At 42.3% G+C, this 18,920-nt stretch overlaps 1 protein-coding gene across 3 annotated transcripts; it reads left to right on the top strand.

The window, feature by feature from the left end:
- Nucleotides 1–74: 74 nt before the first annotated feature.
- LOC118375911 (nucleolar transcription factor 1-like) lies at nt 75–18,622 on the top strand. 3 transcript variants are annotated; one of them, XM_052519264.1, is made up of 23 exons: nt 75–690; nt 797–908; nt 1,552–1,650; nt 3,570–3,667; nt 3,817–3,989; nt 4,142–4,225; nt 4,408–4,563; nt 4,736–4,800; nt 10,067–10,193; nt 10,329–10,439; nt 10,560–10,693; nt 10,808–10,949; nt 11,050–11,091; nt 13,952–14,050; nt 14,344–14,499; nt 14,700–14,846; nt 14,952–15,062; nt 15,150–15,238; nt 15,318–15,507; nt 15,607–15,654; nt 15,782–15,850; nt 15,955–16,065; nt 16,178–18,622. In XM_052519264.1, the coding sequence occupies exons 4-23, from the start codon at nt 3,586–3,588 to the stop codon at nt 16,292–16,294; spliced, it is 2,253 nt and encodes a 750-aa protein (XP_052375224.1). In that variant the 5' UTR covers nt 75–690; nt 797–908; nt 1,552–1,650; nt 3,570–3,585; the 3' UTR covers nt 16,295–18,622. The 3 variants fall into 3 exon arrangements, with proteins under 3 accessions (XP_052375224.1, XP_035618441.1, XP_052375225.1); XM_052519265.1 differs by having other exon boundaries at nt 76–690; nt 3,570–3,622; XM_035762548.2 differs by lacking the exon at nt 797–908.
- The last annotated feature ends 298 nt before the right edge of the window (nt 18,623–18,920 follow it).

Here is an 18,920-nt window from a genome sequence, read left to right on the forward strand (position 1 = left end):
GATTGGATGGCTGGATTACGCCCCCAAACTGACAAGGTGGAGTTGGAAGAAATTACATGAGTGAGAAAATGAAACCGTCAAATAGGCTACTCGACTTTGCAAATAGGAGCACCACTAAAAGTATATGCCTATCCATGGAATACAATTCCAGTATCGTTTTCGCAATCTGTCAACAGAGTTAGCGCTGGCATGAATATATGTTTATGACACTTTTTTTCTCTCAAAATGTTCAATAGGCCTGCAGATTGTTATTAAAATGTTAGTTATTATGCTATAATTTGTGAAATGACTTTGCAACAACAGCTGACTAAAGTTCCACTTAGATATAGGCAGCTGTCTGGGACAAATAACTTTTACTAAAGTATTGGTGGTCTAAAAGATTTGCACTCGCTCATTGTCCTTGGTTGGCAACGGCGGTTCGAGAGCTAAATGTGGAAAAATAGTATGGCTGTGGGTGATGCGTTCGGCAACCGGGGAGAGATCGAAAATGCGGATGTCTTTGCTAAGAGAAATGGTCGGATCGAGAGAGCTACGCGTTGAGTGGAGGGTGAAAGCAAGTGAGATGGAGGCGGGGGGAAGTTCCCATCTCTGCGGGGACTGGAGCGCCTGTGCCCTGGACCGGCGGCGCAGTGCTGGCTAACATTCAACCCAACCCTTGTTCCACAACGAGCTCGACTCACGCTGAGACAGGTAAGGCTCACAGCCACCTCCGTCAATTCGACTGCTCAAAAGCTATATAAACAAAATTATTTCCACAAACAATTTACGCTCAATATGGTTTATTTTCTCCCTTTAGTAATTTTAAAAGAACACCTCATCTTGAATGCCTTGTGTTAGCAAAACACTGACTGCTGTAGGGTAGACCATTCCGAGGTCGCCATACCCGAATCTCCTCTCCTTTACCACGGGTAAGAAATGCGAATTATAGGGTCTAAATAATATGGTATAAATTGATAACATTTGCAGTGATTATGGACCACCGTCAATTTGGAATTTAATTCACCAATGTATCTTATTTTCTGCTAAGAATGGACTATTTCCGCGCCGAGACCTCCATGCGGTTGTTGACAGAACCAGCCGCCTCTCTGGTTAGCCATCATGGATCTCAGTTTAATATCTCACCGTGTGGGCTCGCCCTCTATCTCGCTTGACAACCATCATTGCCAACCTGCGAAAACCAGTCTTTGGTACTGTTATAGTTGCCTATGATCCTGGTGCGGGGCAGGTTAGTTGCACACCTAGGCTTACTTTAAACCCCATTTCTTGCTAAGCATGTAGTGCGCCATATGAGCTTGTCACGGTCGGTATCCTAACTGACTCGCGCTTTGCCTGTAGCATGGCGGCTCTGGGATCAACCTCGCGCCAGTGAACCATTTGCAATCTCGGATGTACAAATATTTCATTATGTGTGGTGTCAATTTGATACAATGTAACCGCGGATTGAAACCTTGTGAATGATGATAGATTGTAGTTATGTATCCTCATTTCAATTCTGAAGATTGGCGAAGATTGTTACCATTTATTTCCCCTTTCTTCATTCGTGTGCCTCAGTCTTCATGACCCATCCTCGCCACACGGCTACAAAACCTGGTTTACCCCGTGTTCAACAACAGCCGAAAGAAAATTCAGGGTGGATAGAACCGTTTCACGGTGAGTTTGTTCATTTAAATCGTTGTTTTTCAAGAAACACAACAGTGAATTTGTCTGTCTGAGATGAATGATTTTCTAAACATGATTCTCTTTCATGGAGACGAGGTCAGTGTTCGGGTCGCAGTCGTTTGGAACTGGATTTTTCCCCCTATGGGTTTATGCAAAACTAGTAACGTTAGGCCGATACGTAATATTTTGGACGACCAATTACAAATACATGTATCTAGTTAATGGTACCTGCAATATTGATGTAAATGTATATACAAAATAAAAACGTAAATCATTTTCCATGGTGAATCCCCTGAAGTTAGCCAAGCTTTAGCAAGCTAGCATAAAAGTTGACTGGTCTGCTGGTGGTTTTCATATTTTAAATTTACAGTAGCTAACTACTACACATTTTTAAACCTTCAAATGTATAGTTTATTGTCATTTGATTCTTTTCACGGGTGGCCACCGTGTTGGCTAACATATTGCTGTAAATTAATGTAAATCTGATGGTTTCTAACATAATATAGCTAGCAAGCTAGCTAACCATTGCATTGAACCAGCGTAGTGCGGTTGCAGCTAGCTAGCGCGGTCGTTGGCTCGGTTGGAGTTTGTGGACCCCCCAAACCATCTTCACATACCAGGATATTACTTTTAAATTTCACAAACTGCACTGATTAATTGGGACACTAGCTAACTATGTCCAACTTTTAAGCGCATCATTAGACCAGCGATAATTGTATCCCCCTTAAATGCACTGGCAGTCCAACACAGGCTCGTGCGTACTATATCACCAAGAACGGGTAAACAACAGGCGGGGTGCTGACTGCAGAGTCGACATCACATATCCGAAATCGGTTACGCCTCGCGCAAGAATGTCCTGCTTTTTCGGTTTGATTATGGTTGCCCGCTTCGATACTAAAACGATTAAAGCATGGAAACGGGTCTCTGAGGACTATGCCCAACAATTGAATTTATTATAAAGCGTAATATGTATGTATCCCTCTTTGGCCCCTCAAAAGAGTCGGCCGATAGAGATTTAAGGCGGAGGCAGGTTTAAATTCCAGCTCAATGTTGGTAGTGTGGCTTTGTCGAGTGGTTCATTTGGTAGTAATGTTCCCTGGCCACCATTCCCCTTCGTTGGAGACCGAAAGCAGATCTCCCGTCCATAGTCAGCTGGTTGCCTACAGCTGCCTCTAAACGTTCGCTTCCTCCTTCTGTGGAACCTCCCCACCACCACTCCGGGAAAATCCTCCATTACCGACCGAGAGAAGACATGGTCGGCAGAAAGCAAAATGAGTTGCTACTTTAATGTAGAATAAGCTAGCCTATTTTCCAAATCGACATAAAGAACATTACCAGTCGTAGCCTTCTGCGGAGTTATTTGAGATGTGAAACCGTCACAAGCTATAGCCTGTCTCACCGTGTAGCGTAAACGTTTAGGGGCGGTGTAATAAACATTAATAACCATCATGTCGAGGTTGATTTTAATTTATAGGATTTTAAGAGGCTGGAATTTCTTACCTAATAGCTTGTTTGGAATGATTAAAAGCAGTCGAATAATCTCTGTCCAATAAATCTTGTTTTCAGTATCACATTTTACACATTTATTTTAATATGCAAGTCGATATACTAGTAGAATGATATACATTTTTAACCTCTAGCCTATGCCATTTCAAATGTGTTTAATCTCCAAGCGTTATTTTTTCCCACATATTTCCTAATATCACAAGGTATAACATTGGCCAAAGTAGTTTTCTGTTACTTTCTCACATTTGCATGCATTAGGTGTATGCTTTGGTAACTTGGCTATTATGTATACTGTGTAGATATTTGTTTTTGCTGCCACAGTAGTGAGAGTAAATTGTATATTATTCACAGCCATTAAAATAAAGGGATAGTGTTTTATTAGGATCTGTTTTGTTTATGTGCAGGTTAAAAAAAGTACAGATGAATGGAGAAATGGACGCGTCCACTAAAGACCAAGGTGAGATCATAGTCAATCAACGTGAGATCATAGTAGTCCATCAAGGTGAGATATAGTCACAACATGGAGCTTCTTCCTTCCATCCCCTTCAGTTTATTGTGCAAAATTGAGATATTCATGATTTGTTTTCACTTCAGCCAGGATAATGGTTGCAGGACAGGCAAGCTGATGTGTGTGTCCTTGTGTGGCTATAGTGTGGACGCAGGACGACCTTCTGAATCTGCTAGAGGCCATGAAAGTCAATCTTCCCCAGAAGGACCTGGCCAAGTACAAGACGTCGGAGTCCCATCTGGACTGGGAGAAGGTGGCCTTCAACTCATTCACAGGAGAGATGTGCAAACAGAAGTGGAACGAGGTCTCCAAAGTGGTACGCCGTGTCTCTTTCATGTTATACTGTGGACTGGGGTATTTATATTTGAGAATAAAAGTGGATTTCCAACTCTTCTCAGTTCAATTTATACATACTGCATCTTGCCTTTGCAATGTGTTTTATGTTGTTGTTCTGTGTCTTTGGTTCAGATCCGTAAATTTCGCACATTAACAGAGCTGATTTTCGATGCCCAAGACTTCATCAAGAACCCTTATAAGGGCAAGAAGCTGAAGGTGAGCTGCATATCCTCTTTTTATGATAGACACGATCAGTTGATACTTTCACAGGTGACACATTATTTTCTTAGCAAATTCAGTCATCTGATGACTGATTTGACTGTCTTTTTGTGTGTAATTTTACTCATATTTGGTATTGTTCTTTCGAATGTTCTTTTGTTTTATTTTTCACTGAACAGAAGCATCCAGATTTCCCTAAAAAGCCCCTGACACCATATTTCCGCTTCTTCATTGAGAAGAGGGCCAAGTATGCCAAGCTGCACCCTGAGATGAGCAACCTAGACCTCACTAAGATCCTCTCCATGAAGTACAGAGGGCTGCCTGACAAAAAGAAGGTCAGAAGCAGGGATAGAGTGGGAAGGAAAGGAAGAGATGCAATTCAAGGGAGGGATATAGTGACGTTTGGGATGGGGGGTAAATATGTTCTCCCTGGTAGATACAATTTATTTGAACTGAGTAATTTGCTGACGTTGCTCATGGTCGACTGACTTGTTTTTTTGACAACAGAAAAAATATCTAGAAGACTTCCAGAAAGACAAAGAAACGTTTGGGCACAGCATGTCAAAGTTCAGGTAAGGTTCAAATTTAGGTTATCTGCAACTGGAGTAAATCTATATTTGAAGGGGGGATTTCTCCATTGTGTTGAATGTGTTTTCATTTGCTTGATGAGTATTTTTATTTAACCTTTATTTAACTAGTCAAGTCAGTCAAGAACAAATTCTTATTTACAACGACGGCCTACCAAAAGGCAAAAGCCTCCTGCTGGGATTAAAAATAAAATATAAATATAGGACAAAACACACATTACGAAAAGAGACAAAACAACACGACATAAAGAGAGACCTAAGACCACAACATAGCAAGGCAGAAACACATGACAACACAGCATGTTAGCAACACAACATAATAACAACATGGTACAAACATTATTGGGCATAGACAACAGCACGAAGGGCATGAAGGTAGAGACAATAATACATCACACAAAGCAGCCACAACTGGCAGTAAGCGTGTCCATGATTGAGTCTTTGAATGAAGAGATTGAGAATAAACTGTCCAGTTTAAGTGTTTGTCGCTAGTTGCAGCGAACTGAGAAGAGAAGCAACCCAAGGATGTGTGTGCTTTGGGGACCTTTAACAGAATGTGACTGGCAGAATGGGTGTTGTATGTGGAGGATGAGGGCTTCAGTAGGTATCTCATATAGGGGGGAGTGAGGCTTAAGAGGGTTTAATAAATAAGCATCAACCAGTGGGTCTTGCAATGTGTATACAGAGGAGTATAGAGTGCAGTGATGTGTTCTACTGATCACCCCAATCCACAAAAGTAGAGACAAATTTCACCCCAATTACTGCCGTGGGATATGCGTCAACAGAAACCTTGGGAAAATCCTAATTGACTAACAAACCAAAACAAAGGCAAAGTCTTCACATGCTTTGTTGATTTCAAAAAAGCCTTCGACTCAATTTAGCATGAGGGTCTGCTATACAAATAGATGGAACGTGGTGTTCGGGGAAGATAGCCTAGTGCGCCGGGCCAGTAACCGAAAGGTTGCTCGATCGAATCCCAGAGCTGACAAGGTAAAAATCTGTTGTTCTGCCCCTGAACAAGGCAGAACAACAGGCAGTAATTGTAAAAAAGAATTTGTTCACAACTTACTTGCCTAGTAAGTAGCATTGGTGGCAAATCTGATGGCCGAATGATAAAAAACATATATCCGCTCAAGAGCACCCTTACCTGCTGATCTATAAATTATGTCTTTGTAATCTAGATGGTCATCTGAATCAGGGTTATCATTGAATCACAGCCTACTTCGCCAAACGGGTGATTTAACCGGTCTGGGAACGGGGTTCCGCTAGTTCCGCTAACACTCGCCAACAGCCAGTGAAATTGCAGGGCGCCAAATTCAAACAGAAATCTCATAAATCAACATTTTCAAATATACAATATACAAATATTAGGCACCATTTTAAAGATAAAATTCTTGTTAATCCAGCCACAGTGTCTGATTTCAAAAAGGCTTTACAGCGAAAACTCCACAAACAATTGTTAGGTCACCACCAAGTCACAGAAAAACACAGCCATTTTTCCAGCCAAAGAGAGGAGTCACAAAAAGCAGAAATACAGATAACATTAATCACCAACCTTTGATGGTCTTCATCAGATGACACTCATGTTACACAATACATGTATGTTTTGTTTGATAAAGTGCATATTTGTATCCAAAAATCTAATTTTACATTGGCGTGTTATGTTCAGTAGCTCCAAAACATGCGGTGAGTTTGCAGAGAGCCACATCAATTCACAGAAATACTCATCATAAACATTGATAATAGATACAACTATTATACATGGAACTTTAGATAAACTTCTCCTTAATGTAACCACTGTGTCAGATTTTTTAAAAATTAACAGAAAAAGCATACCATGCAATAATCTGGGTACGGTGCTCAGAGCCCAAACCAGCCAAAGAATTAGCCGCCATGTTGTGTAGTCAACATTAGTCAGAAATAGCATTATAAATATTCATTTACCTTTGATCTTCATCAGAATGCACTCCCAGGAATACCAGTTACACAATAAATGTTTGATTTGTTCAATAAACTCAATCATATATGTCCATATACCTCCTTTTGTTAGGGCGTTTGGTAAACAAATCCAAACGCGCGTGCAAGTCCAGCAGAAAGGTCGGACGAAAAGTCCAAAACTGTTATGTTACTGGTCGTAGAAACATATCAAACGAAGTATATAATCAATCTTTAGGATGTTTTTAACATAAAGTCCCAACTGGAGAATTCCTTTGTCTGTAGAAAAGCAATGGAACGTGAGGTAACTTTCACATGACCGCGCTTCACGGGCTCGTGGCTGCTGGCAGACTCTTGACTCATTTCCCTCTCATTCAGCCCCCCTTCACAGTAGAAGCCTGAAACAACGTTCTGAAGACTGTTGACATCCAGTGGAAGTCTTAGGAAGTGCAAGATGACCAACATCCCACTATCTTCAATAGGGGCTGAGTTGAAAAACTACAAACCTCAGATTTCCCGCTTCCTGGTTGGATTTTTTTCTCAGGTTTTCGCCTGCCATACGAGTTCTGTTATACTCACAGACATCATTCAAACAGTTGTAGAAACTTCCGAGTGTTTTCTATCCAATACTACTAATAATATGCATATATTAGCATCTGGGACTGAGTAGCAGGCAGTTTACTCTGGGCATGCTTTTCATACAAAAGTGAAAATGGTGCCCCCCATACCAATGAAGTTAACAAGCTCATTCACGAAAGAAGCACTGTTTTTAAACTTGCATATTTAGTTAATATTGCCTGCTAACATGGATTTATTTTAACTAGGGAAATTGTGTCACTTCTCTTGCGTTCTGTGCAAGCAGAGTCAGGGTATATGCAACAGTTTGGGTCACTTGGCTTGTTGCGAACTGTGTGAAGACCATTTCTTCCTAACAAAGACCGTAATTAATTTGCCAGAATTGTACATAATTATGACATAACATTGAAGGTTGTGCAATGTAACAGCAATATTTAGACCTAGGGATGCCATCCGTTATATAAAATACGGAACAGTTCTGTATTTCACTGAAAAAAATAGTAGTCAAAGGTATATGAAATACAAATGGAATAGAGGGATATAGTCCTGTAATTCCTATAATAACTACAACCTAAAACTTCTTACCTGGGAATATTGAAGAAGACATGTCAGTAACAACCACATCATCAACATTAAGGGACATGGGCAGCTGTGAGGAGGAGGGTTTATTCTCCATGTCCAGAGCTTCTTGGGGTTAGACCCATAGAGAGAGAACTGCTCCTTAGTTACTTTAACTTTGGCCTTCCGGATAGCCTGAGTGCACTTATTTCTCATTTGTCTGAACGAGAGCCTGTCAGCCTGAGTATGCGTGTGCCGAGCCTTTCGCCTAATGCAATTCTTGAGGTGGATTAACTGCAAGATCACGGTTGGACCAGGGGCTAAACCTGTTTTTAATTCTCATTTTCTTTGTGTGTATGTTTGTTAACAATACCACTGAAAATATTTAAAAAAGAAGGTCCAAGCATCTTCGACAGGGGGATCAAGCTGATTATATACCATTTTAGAGGCCAGTTCATGAAGGAAGACTTGCTCATTTAAAGTTTTTTAGCAAGCGTCTATGACACATCAGGACCGGTCGTTTCACTGACCAGCCATTACGAACACAGGCTGTAAAACATTGTTCATTAAGGTCATTACAGAAAACACCAGCCTTACAAATAAGCCTGATAGGTATGAGGATAACATTGAGGAGAGTAACCTTTTCTAGGTGTTTGGAGTCATACCTTGTGGGATTGGTAATAATCTGAGAAAGATTTAGGGAGTCCCATTGCTTTAGGACATGGTCAGGTGGTTTAAGCATGTCTTGGGGCAGTTAGGGTACAGGCCGGTGCTGATGGGAGGACGATAGCACCCAGCAACAGTCAACAAAAAGCTATTTGAAAGTTTTAATGCTTAAAACCAGCAAATCAAATTGTTCGGAGACAGACTTGGTGGAGACAACCAAGCACTGAAGGTGATCCTTGGTAAAGATTGCCACTCTCCCACCTTTGGAAGATCTGTCTTGCCAAAAAAGGTTATAACCAGAAAGGTTAACATCAGTATTCAAAACACTCTTCCTTAACCACGTCTCAGTAATGACCAACACATCTGGAGCTGTGAACCCACACTTTCAATTGATACATTTTAGGTAATAAGCTTCTAGTGTTAATGTGCTGAAAACACAGGCTTTTACGAGAGCAGAATCAGTGAAGCAGAGCACAAGTCAGAATTGGGGCTAGCAACAGTAGATGGGTCAGGGTGTACATGCAGATTTCCAGATATCATCAACAGTAATACAGTCAAGGCACGGCAGAGGACAGGGAGAGCTCTGCAGTGTGGATTTATGACATCTGAATGTGCATCAGATGGCAACAAGATCCTATTGTACAGCAATTTCATCAGGTAACATGAATACAAAGCCGGTGAGAGGTGGATGGAATAGGATGGAAGGTCAAAAGTCAGTGTAACCAATAGTCAGTCCCGAGAACAAACAGTCTGTCCCACGGTTTGGTAAAGAAAGTTTTTAGTCAACAAAGCATGCAGGAGTCACGAGGCAAATAGAAAAATGCACAAGAAAAAAAATAAGCCATTGTAAGTTCAGAGTCACTCTCCTCAACAGTGCGTGTGTGCTGGAGGCGAGCGAAATCTCAGGAGAGAGGGGAGTGTGGTGGGGGTACCTGTACCAGACAGGGGGAGACAGGCCAGGGCAGACAGTGAATAGATCGCCAGGTGGAATTTAACCCGCATTGCAGCAGGGGGGGGGGGCACTTGTTGGGCCCAAAGGCCTCGACACCCTTTACTTTACACCTCAGTGCTAATTAAAGTTGTATTTGGTCTGTCATTGCAAGCCTGGCAGCCTTAACTCAGCATTCAGTCCCCATAAAGTAAAATATCATTGTTTTCTTTTTTTCCCTTCTTGGCTTTCAAAATAGCATCAGACCAAACACTACTCACTTAGGTTGGTGGACGGTATCCTCAGGTCTCTACTGTTTGTTTGCTAGAGCACCCTCCGTATAGCTTGGAAAAAGGAAACCTTGGTAGCAGTAATCTCTCCGGTTAATTTTGTTCAAAATTAGGTTTTAGGTTCGAAGACCATGCTGTGGATGGTAGTATCCTGCATATGTCCCTGCTCGAAAAATCAAAGTTTATCTAACTCCAAGTCTATTCTTTTGTAAAAAAAACATGTTGAAACATGTGAGAGCTCACATGTAGCTGTCTCTCTCTCTCTCACAGTAGTCATTGGGTTTCTGTGTGACTATAGGGAGGACCATCCCGACCTGGTGGAGAGCATGGCAAAGAAAGGTTCTAATGTGCCAGAGAAACCCAGGACGCCTCAGCAGCTATGGTACAGTCACGAGAAGAAGGCCTTCCTCAAAACACACGCAGACGTGAGTTACGCTTTTCAGGACCGTTTGTTAGCACCTACAAAAACAATGTTGACACTCAATGCTAACGTGCTAAAGTTGAACTATGTCCATCTGAAGCAACATATATGTTCTAGAATCTATAATATCTGTTACTAGGCGACCACCAAAGACATTAAAGACAGTCTTGGGAAGCAGTGGACACAGCTGTCAGACAAAAAGAGACTCAAGTGGATTGCCAAGTCCCTGGAGATGCACAAAGCATATGAGGTGAGAGCATCCTCAAATATGAGGCACAAGACTCTGAAGATGGCCAAATTACTGCCTGACTTGGCTATTTCCAAGAGGGTTAATTGATTTTTAACCCGTGACCCTGTTTGTTTTCCACAGGAGGTGATGAAAGGCTTCATTGAGACTCACCCAGAGCTCAACATGAGCAACGAGGACATCGTCAAGTCCACCCTTACCAAGGCTGAGCGACATCTGAAGGACAAATCTGATGGCAGGCCAGACAAACCACCCCCGTGAGTACTAATCCACACCAGCACACTTTTAATCTTACCACTGGGTGATCACACTGTTAACTGGACATGGTGACGAGGGTTGTGACTGTGTTGTGTGTTCTGTGTGTTTTATAGGAATGGTTACTCCATGTTCTGTGCTGAGTTGATGTCCAGTATGAAGGACGTGCCCAGTACAGAGCGCATGGTCATGTGCAGCCAGCAGTGGAAGCTGCTGAAACAGAACGAGAAGGACGGCTACCAGAAACGCTGCGAACAGGTCTGTACTTCACTAGCAGGTGAACTGTTCACTCCAATGTTGACGTTTTGGACATACTGTCGGAAGTCAGTGCTCAAATTTTCACAATTCTCTTTTTCAGAGAAAGAAAGAATACGAAGTCGAGATGAACCGGTTTCTTTGTGTAAGTTTGTTTTTCTACATGTATGTGTGTGTCTATATACAGTTGAAGTTGGAAGTTTACATACACTGACACAGAACCCAAACCGGCTGTGCGTGTGTGCCATCGTGCATACATTTATTTTGTCCCCCCCACACCAAACGTGATCACGAAGCGCAGGTTAAAATATCAAAACAAACTCTGAACCAATTACATTCATTTTAGGACAAGTCGAAAAGCATTAAACATGTATGGCAATTTAGCTAGCTTGCACTTGCTAGCTAATTTGTCCCATTTAGCTAGCTTGCTGTTGCTAGCTAATTTGTCCTGGGATATAAACATTGAGTTGTTATTTTACCAGAAATGCACAAGGTCCTCTACTCTGACAATTAGTCCACACAAAACGGTCAACTGAATCGTTTCTAGTCATCTCTCCTCCTTCCAGGCTTTTTCATCTTTGAACTTATATGGTGATTGGCATATAAACTTTCGTAGTATTACAACGACGACCGGCAACACAGTTCGTCTTTCAATCACCTACGTGGGTATAACCAATGAGGAGAAGGCACGTGGGTACCTGCTTCTATAAGCCAGCAGCATACCACCCTGCATCCCACTGCTGGCTTGCTTCTGAAGCTAAGCAGGTTTGGTCCTGGTTGGTCCCTGGATGGGAGACCAGATGCTGCTGGAAGTGGTGTTGGAGGGCCAGTAGGAGGCACTCTTTCCTCTGGTCTATAAAATATTATAATGCCCCTGGGCAGTGATTGGGGACACTGCTCTGTGTAGGGTGCCGTCTTTCGGATGGGATGTTAAACGGGTGTCCTGACTCTGAGGTCATTAAAGATCCCATGGCACTTATCGTAAGAGTAGGTGTGTTAACCCCGGTGTCCTGGCTAAATTCCCAAGCTGTCCCTCATACCATCATGGTCACCTAATCATCCCCAGCTTACAATTGGCTCATTTATCCCTCTCCTCTCCCTGTAACTATTCCCCAGGTCGTTGCTGTAAATGAGAATGTGTTCTCAGTCAACTGACCTGGTAAAATAGTAATAAAAAATTAAATTAGGAGATGGGAGACCTTGCAGTGCGATCTGCGTCAGAAATAGAAAGGACTTCTATTTTAGCCCTTGGCAACGCAGATGCTCGTGAGCAGTGTGGGTGCAAAAATTGAATAACATAGATTTCTACATTTATTTTGCAACGCTCACGCACACGACGCTTGCGGTGTTGTCAGGGTTTTAGGAGTCATTAAAACTTGTTTTTCAACCACTCCACAAATTTCTTTTTAACAAACTATAGTTTTGGCAAGTCTGTTAGGAGATCTACTTTGTGCATGACAGAAGTCATTTTTCCAATAATTGTTTACCGACAAATTATTTCACTTATAAATTCACTATCACAATTCCAGTGGTTCAGAAATGTTCATATACTAAGTTGACTGTGCCTTTTGAACAGCATGGAAAATTCCAGAAAATGATGTCATGGCTTTAGAAGCTTCTGATAGGCTTATTGACATCATTTGAGGCAATTGGAGGTGTGGCTGTATGTCAAGGCCTACCTTCAAACTCAGTGCCTCTTTGCTTGACACCATGGGAATATCAAAAGAAATCAGCCAAGACCTCAGAAGAAATGTGTAGACCACCACAAGTCTGGTTCATCCTTGGGAGCAATTTCCAAATACCTGAAGGTACCACATTCATCTGTACAAACAATAGTATGCAAGTATAAACACCATGGGACCACGCATCAAACCGCTCAGGAAGGAGACGCATTCTGTCTCCTAGAGATGAACGTACTTTGGTGCGAAAGTGCTAATCAATTCCAGAACAACAGCAAAGGACCTTGTGAAGATGCTGGAGGAAAGGGTATAAATGTATCTATATCCAGAGTAAAACGAGTCCTATATCGACATAACCTGAAAGCCTGCACAGCAAGGAAGAAGCCACTGCTCCAAGTCTGCCATAACAAAGCCAGACTACGGTTTGCAACTGCACATGGGGACAACGATCGTACATTTTGGAGAAATGTCCTCTGGTCTGATGAAACAAAAATAGAACTGTTTGGCCACAATGACCATCGTTATGTTTGTAAGAAACAGGGGAGGCTAGCAAGCCAAAGAACACCATCCCAACCGTGAAGCACGGGGGTGGCAGCATGGTGTTGTGGGGGTGCTTTGCTGCAGGAGGGACTGGTGCACTTCACAAAATAGATGGAATCATGAGGATGGAAAATTATGTGGATATATTGAAGCAACATCTCGAAGACATCAGTCAGGAAGTGAAAGCTTGGTCGCAAATGGGTCTTTCAAATGGACAATGACCCCAAGCATACTTCCAAAGTTGTGGCAAAATGGCTTAAGGACAACAAAGTCGAGGTATTGGAGTGGCCATCACAAAGCCCTGACCTCAATCCTATAGACAGTTTGTGTGTAGAACTGAAATGTTGTGTGCGAGCAAGGAGGCCTACAAACCTGACTCCGTTACACCAGCTCTGTCAGGAGGCATGGGCCAAAATTCGCCCAACTTATTGTGGGAAGCTTATGGAAGACTACCCGAAATGTTTGACCCAAGTTAAACAATTTAAAGGCAATGCTACCAAATACTAATTGAGTGTATGTAAACTTCTGACCCACTGGGAATGTGATGAAAGAAATTAAAGCTGAAATAAATCATTCTCTCTACTATTATTCTGACATTTAAAAATAAAGTGTTGATCCTAACTGACCTAAAACAGGGAATTTTTACTGGGATTAAATGTCAGGAATTGTGAAAAACTGAGTTTGAATGTATTTGGCTAAGGTGTATGTAAACATCCAACTTCAACTGTATCTAGTGAATGAGAGCAGAGGCAGTATGTATGTTATTTACTCAGTGTCTGTCTGCAGAGTATATCAGAGGAGGAGCAGCAGCGTGTGCTGGGGGAGCAGAAGATGATTGGCTTTAAGAAGGGCAGCGGGGGCAGCAAAAAGAAGAGCAGAGCAAAGGTAAGTCCCACAATGCGTCAGTATCACTCACCTCATCAGCTCCACATATTTCACAATAACAATCATAAGGAAGTATGAAATGGAGATTACTCATTTATATTAGATATTGACTGTAGTATGCATTATTTCACTGGTATTGTCACAGCCCTATTTTCTGCTTACAAGCATGGCAAGGATGAACATTTTTTTATTTTTTTTACAAATTCAATTGGATCAAAGGGTGTGTGCTTCACTTTTCTTGTTGCAATAAAGTTGTATTGAATTGAAAAAAGCTCCCATCGCTTAAATTTCAGCCTAGCCCAGAGAAGCCCAAAAGGCCCATCTCGGCCATGTTCATCTTCTCTGAAGAGAAACGTCCCAAGCTGCAGCAAGAGCGACCAGACCTGTCTGACAGTGAGCTCACCAGGCTGCTGGCACGCATGTGGAACGAGCTCTCAGATAAGAAGAAGGTACACACCCCAGTTTAATACACACTACCATAGTGCAGCTGAGGGAGGGTTCTGAGCAGTAAGATGCAGTATATAAATATCTATGGTATAGAATAAAATGCAGTATGATGCATCAACTTGTGTCGCTGAAAGGGGATTTCTGGTTTCAGCCTCTACCTGTGATTGTTAGCTAAATAACTGACGTTGTCTTCCCCTTGTAGGAGAAGTACAAGCGCCTTGAGACTGTCCTGAAGGCAGAGTCTGTGAAGAAGGGACAAGAGGAGCGCAGCCGGCTGCCAGACACCCCCAAGACTGCACAGGACATCTGGCAGCAGAGTGTCATAGGGGACTACCTGGCCAGGTTCAAGGTGGGTGACACAACTATGGCCTTGGATCAGGACTGCCTTTTAAAGCATGTTAACTGCTTCTCCCCTTGTCCTGACTATCTACCTCATTCCTCCTGTGCTTTACAGAACGACCGGCCAAAAGCCCAGAAAGCCATGGAAGCCACTTGGAACACCATGGAGAAGAAGGAGAAGATCATGTGGATTAAGAAGGCAGCTGAGGACCAGAAACGATATGAGGTAAGTGGAATCCAATGTATCTGAAAGACAGAGGCCCCAGACATTTAAGTGTCCATTGAGACTTACTGGCACTCTTTTTGCTGACAGAGGGAGCTGAGTGAGATGCGCTCTCCTGCCACCATCATTGCCTCAGGGAAGAAGATGAAATTTGACGGTGAACCCAAGAAACCCCCTTCGTGAGTGTATTTCTGATGGAGTGCTTCTGTCTGTTTTTGATAACTATATTGATCTAGGATTTGTAAACGTACCTTTCAGGAATGGCTACCAGAAGTTCTCTCAGGAGATGCTGTCCAACGGAGAGCTGAACCACCTCCCTATGAAGGAGCGCATGGGGGAGATTGGGGGCCGCTGGCAGAGGCAGCCCCAGAAGGAGAAGGACCGCTACAAAAAGATCGCTGAGGAGAAACAGAAGCTGTACAAAGTAGAGCTGGAGCGGTGGCTGGCGGTATGCCATCTTTGATTTGTTGCAGACACAAGTCCATTGAACAAACTAGAAATTGTGTGCCTGTAATGACCTGACAAATTAAAATGTCCCTGCTTTCAGAGTTTGTCCTCACAAGAAAGAAATGTGTACAAGGAGTACAACTCACAAGTAAGTCGTCCATGCTATTCTATTATGCCTTAGAGTGAGTGTTACCACAAACTCTCCCTGTTGTTGCTGGCAAATTAACATGTAAACAAACTGAGTGTTAATCTTAATCTCCTATTGTCTTCCTCAGAAAAGAAAAACCCCAGTGAAACCAGGAGGCACTGCAGCCAAAGTTAAGGCCAAGGTAATCAAGAAGTCGGTAAGTCCCAGCTCTGTTCAGTTTATCATTACCACTTTACTTTTACTACTCTGCTCTGCTCTAAGTCAAACATCATTCATCTCTGACAATCAATCTTCCCCCAGGACACAGAGGATGATGATGACGAGGAGGAAGAGAAGGAGGCTGCCTCATCAGATAACGATTCTTCCAGTGCAGAGGACAGTGAGGAGGAAGATGATGATGATGACGATGATGTTAGTTTTCAGGCTTTGTGAAATTCATCAATGCTGTTGGAAATTATAATGGTGCCCTTGACTGACATGACATGAGGCTAATGTTCTTGTTTTGCGACACCTACTCTTGCAGAATGAGGAAGACGACGATGATGACGATGAGGAGGCGGAGGATAAAGAGAACAAGTCGGAGGGGAGTAGCAGCAGTGACTCGAGCTCAGTGGAGACATCGGACTCTGATTCAGACTGAAACTGGTCCATGGTGACCCAAGAGAGACAGAGCAGCGCTGAGCCAAGAGTTCGGGGAGCGCTGCCACTGTGCCGGCCCTGCTCTCCTCACAACCCACCACCAGAGGGAGACCCTGCCACACCATGTCCATTTCTCACTCGCTTTCTCTCTTCTGTGTTTCTTCATTGGTGTTCTGTACAAGGAGGGTGAAGACCCTAACACCACCACATCATGCCCTTCATCTGTTATTCCTCCAACCCTGCCTTGACCTGCTCCCCTGCCCAGCCCACACAGCGCTGGGTTCAGGTGGGGACATTTGGCTTCCTTTCTATATTCTGTGGCTAATAGGTTTCTATTAGCTTTTTTGGGGGTGGCTGTTGATTTTGGCCCCATCCTGTTTTGTCAGTGTCTGTCAGATGCTTGAGGCCACGGTTGTGAAGGGGGGAGCGGGGAGTTGTGAACAGGCCTCCGAGAGCCAAAGAACCTATTTGTCTGTGGGATTATTTTGGGGTGGGGGGTGCAGGGGACCAAATAATTGCACTCTTGAGAATGTTTCCTTTAGTCTTTTGTTCTTCAGCGCCTCTCAACTTTCTTCCTGCTCTCAATGTGTATGTTTTAATTATTAGGTTCTTAACGAGGTGGTATCTTCAGGAAAAATTAAGCCATTATGAATGTCTATTGTTGTTGCTGGAAATTTAGAGGAGATTTATTCATCCACAGTTTGTTAGATTTGGATGCATTTAGAAAAATGGCTTTTGCCTGTCTTTGACAGGTGTTCAAGTTCAAAGGTGACTGACAGTCTATTTATTTATGCTACATAGAAATGCGTCCATGTTTTTTGGGGGGACAATTTCAAGGGTCTTCGTGGAGCAAGTCCAAGACAATTCTGTTTGACTCAAGTTGGTTCTCGTTTAGATTTGTTCATCCACTGGCCTGTTGAACAGAATAAATGATGAATGTTTCTTAGTGGTATTAAAGGAATATATCGTTTTATTGATTAAGAGTTTTTGCTTGCCACTCTTACAGAGTAGTTATTTTTGCCCCGGACTGCAGACAACAGACTATGTTGTACAATTTAATATTGGTTTTGATTTCTTCCTTGAACCACTGTTTTACACTTCTATTTGATCTAAAGCTGATTTAATGAATTTGTTTTAATAATGTTGAGGGCTGTGGTCAGTTCCATTTGAAATCAGGGATAGATTGAAATGGATCCATTTAGTTCTTTTAAATAAAATAAAATTGACCCCAACCCCGATATTCTTTTAGTCGAAGTATCCCAAAAAATCTTTGCACTTCATGTAAGCCTGTCCCATACTACCTGTGGTCAACTGTTCAGCCCCTTCATGTGTTTGTGTGACAGCGACTGCATTGGTGTGTGTGCTGTCTGCATCCTGTGTTTGACTGTGGCTTCGATTATCTACTCTTCTCCGTGTGTGTACTTCTCCACTCCCCAAGGATTAAAACACATTTGCTTGGTGAGAGAATGGGCTAGACTGTGTTCCTAAAAATGTTTCTTACACCAGTCACATGCTTTTAAATCCTTGAGGGGCAGTGAATGAGTTTGCACTTAGGGGAGAAGGGTACAGAACCCGACTGCAATCTGTGAAGGATGTATGTGCCTGTGTGGTGTAGGAGGCACTTCTCATCCCATTACAACACAAACACCTTGATGAAGATTTTTGTTAATGCCCTTTTCTCAAAATGAATAAAGCTGAGTTATGTGTGGTCCTGTTGGTTACCAGCACAAGGACAGATGTGTTAGACGACCCACTGGACTGGTTATGTCATAAGTTTAGCTTGTTTCCAGGGCAGTACAATGGGTTAACAATGGCCCCAGTTTTAAATGGGACTGAGTTAGTCCATTTCTAAATCTCATAATTGTTGACTGAATAACACCAGCATGGTGGGCTATATATGATTTGGTGAAGGGAATGTGGGAAATGTTATGGAGGGTGGGATACTGGATTCGGGAAAGGGATTTGTGGGATGGTGTTGCCAATGGGGATACAACATACTGTTTGTATGGTATTTGTAAATATTGCTTTTTTTTGTATTGTGTGGAATTCCTTTGATTTGTAGTTTGATTTATTTGGCCAAGTCTTGTCAGTGGCTCCATCTGAGACGTGAGTCCATTGCTTGCAGGGGAAATGTTTTTGATTGTGTTTGTCCGTTTTAGTTATCTCTCCCCATGTTGGTTTCTTTGTATAAATGACTAAATGAGAACGGCTTTACAGATTTGTACTGCTGATCATTTGACACATTTTTGATGTTTTCTATAGCGGAGGGTGTTATGTCCCTGCTATTTAAGCATTTGGCAAATAAACTTGGTCTTTAATAAAGTATAAATATTGCATTCATTTTTTAAAAATGATTGTAGGTGTTATATGATGGATGTTGAAGACAATTGCCTACTGAAAATGGATAATGGACCAACTCATATATTTGAAATGCCGACCAAACAATTAGTGTCCTAAATAAATGGATCAATTAGAATTGTCACTTACAACTAGAGATATATATATATATACCCTAATTTGTGATTTGGTTGTTTCGTGAGAACTAATCGATAAACGATAACCGTGATTATTTCACCTCTTCCCTTTCCGTCAATAACATAAATGGCCACTCGCGAGAGGGGGCGGAT

This window comes from Oncorhynchus keta, chromosome 5 (genome assembly GCF_023373465.1).
Source record: "Oncorhynchus keta strain PuntledgeMale-10-30-2019 chromosome 5, Oket_V2, whole genome shotgun sequence".
Classification (NCBI taxonomy): domain Eukaryota; kingdom Metazoa; phylum Chordata; class Actinopteri; order Salmoniformes; family Salmonidae; genus Oncorhynchus; species Oncorhynchus keta.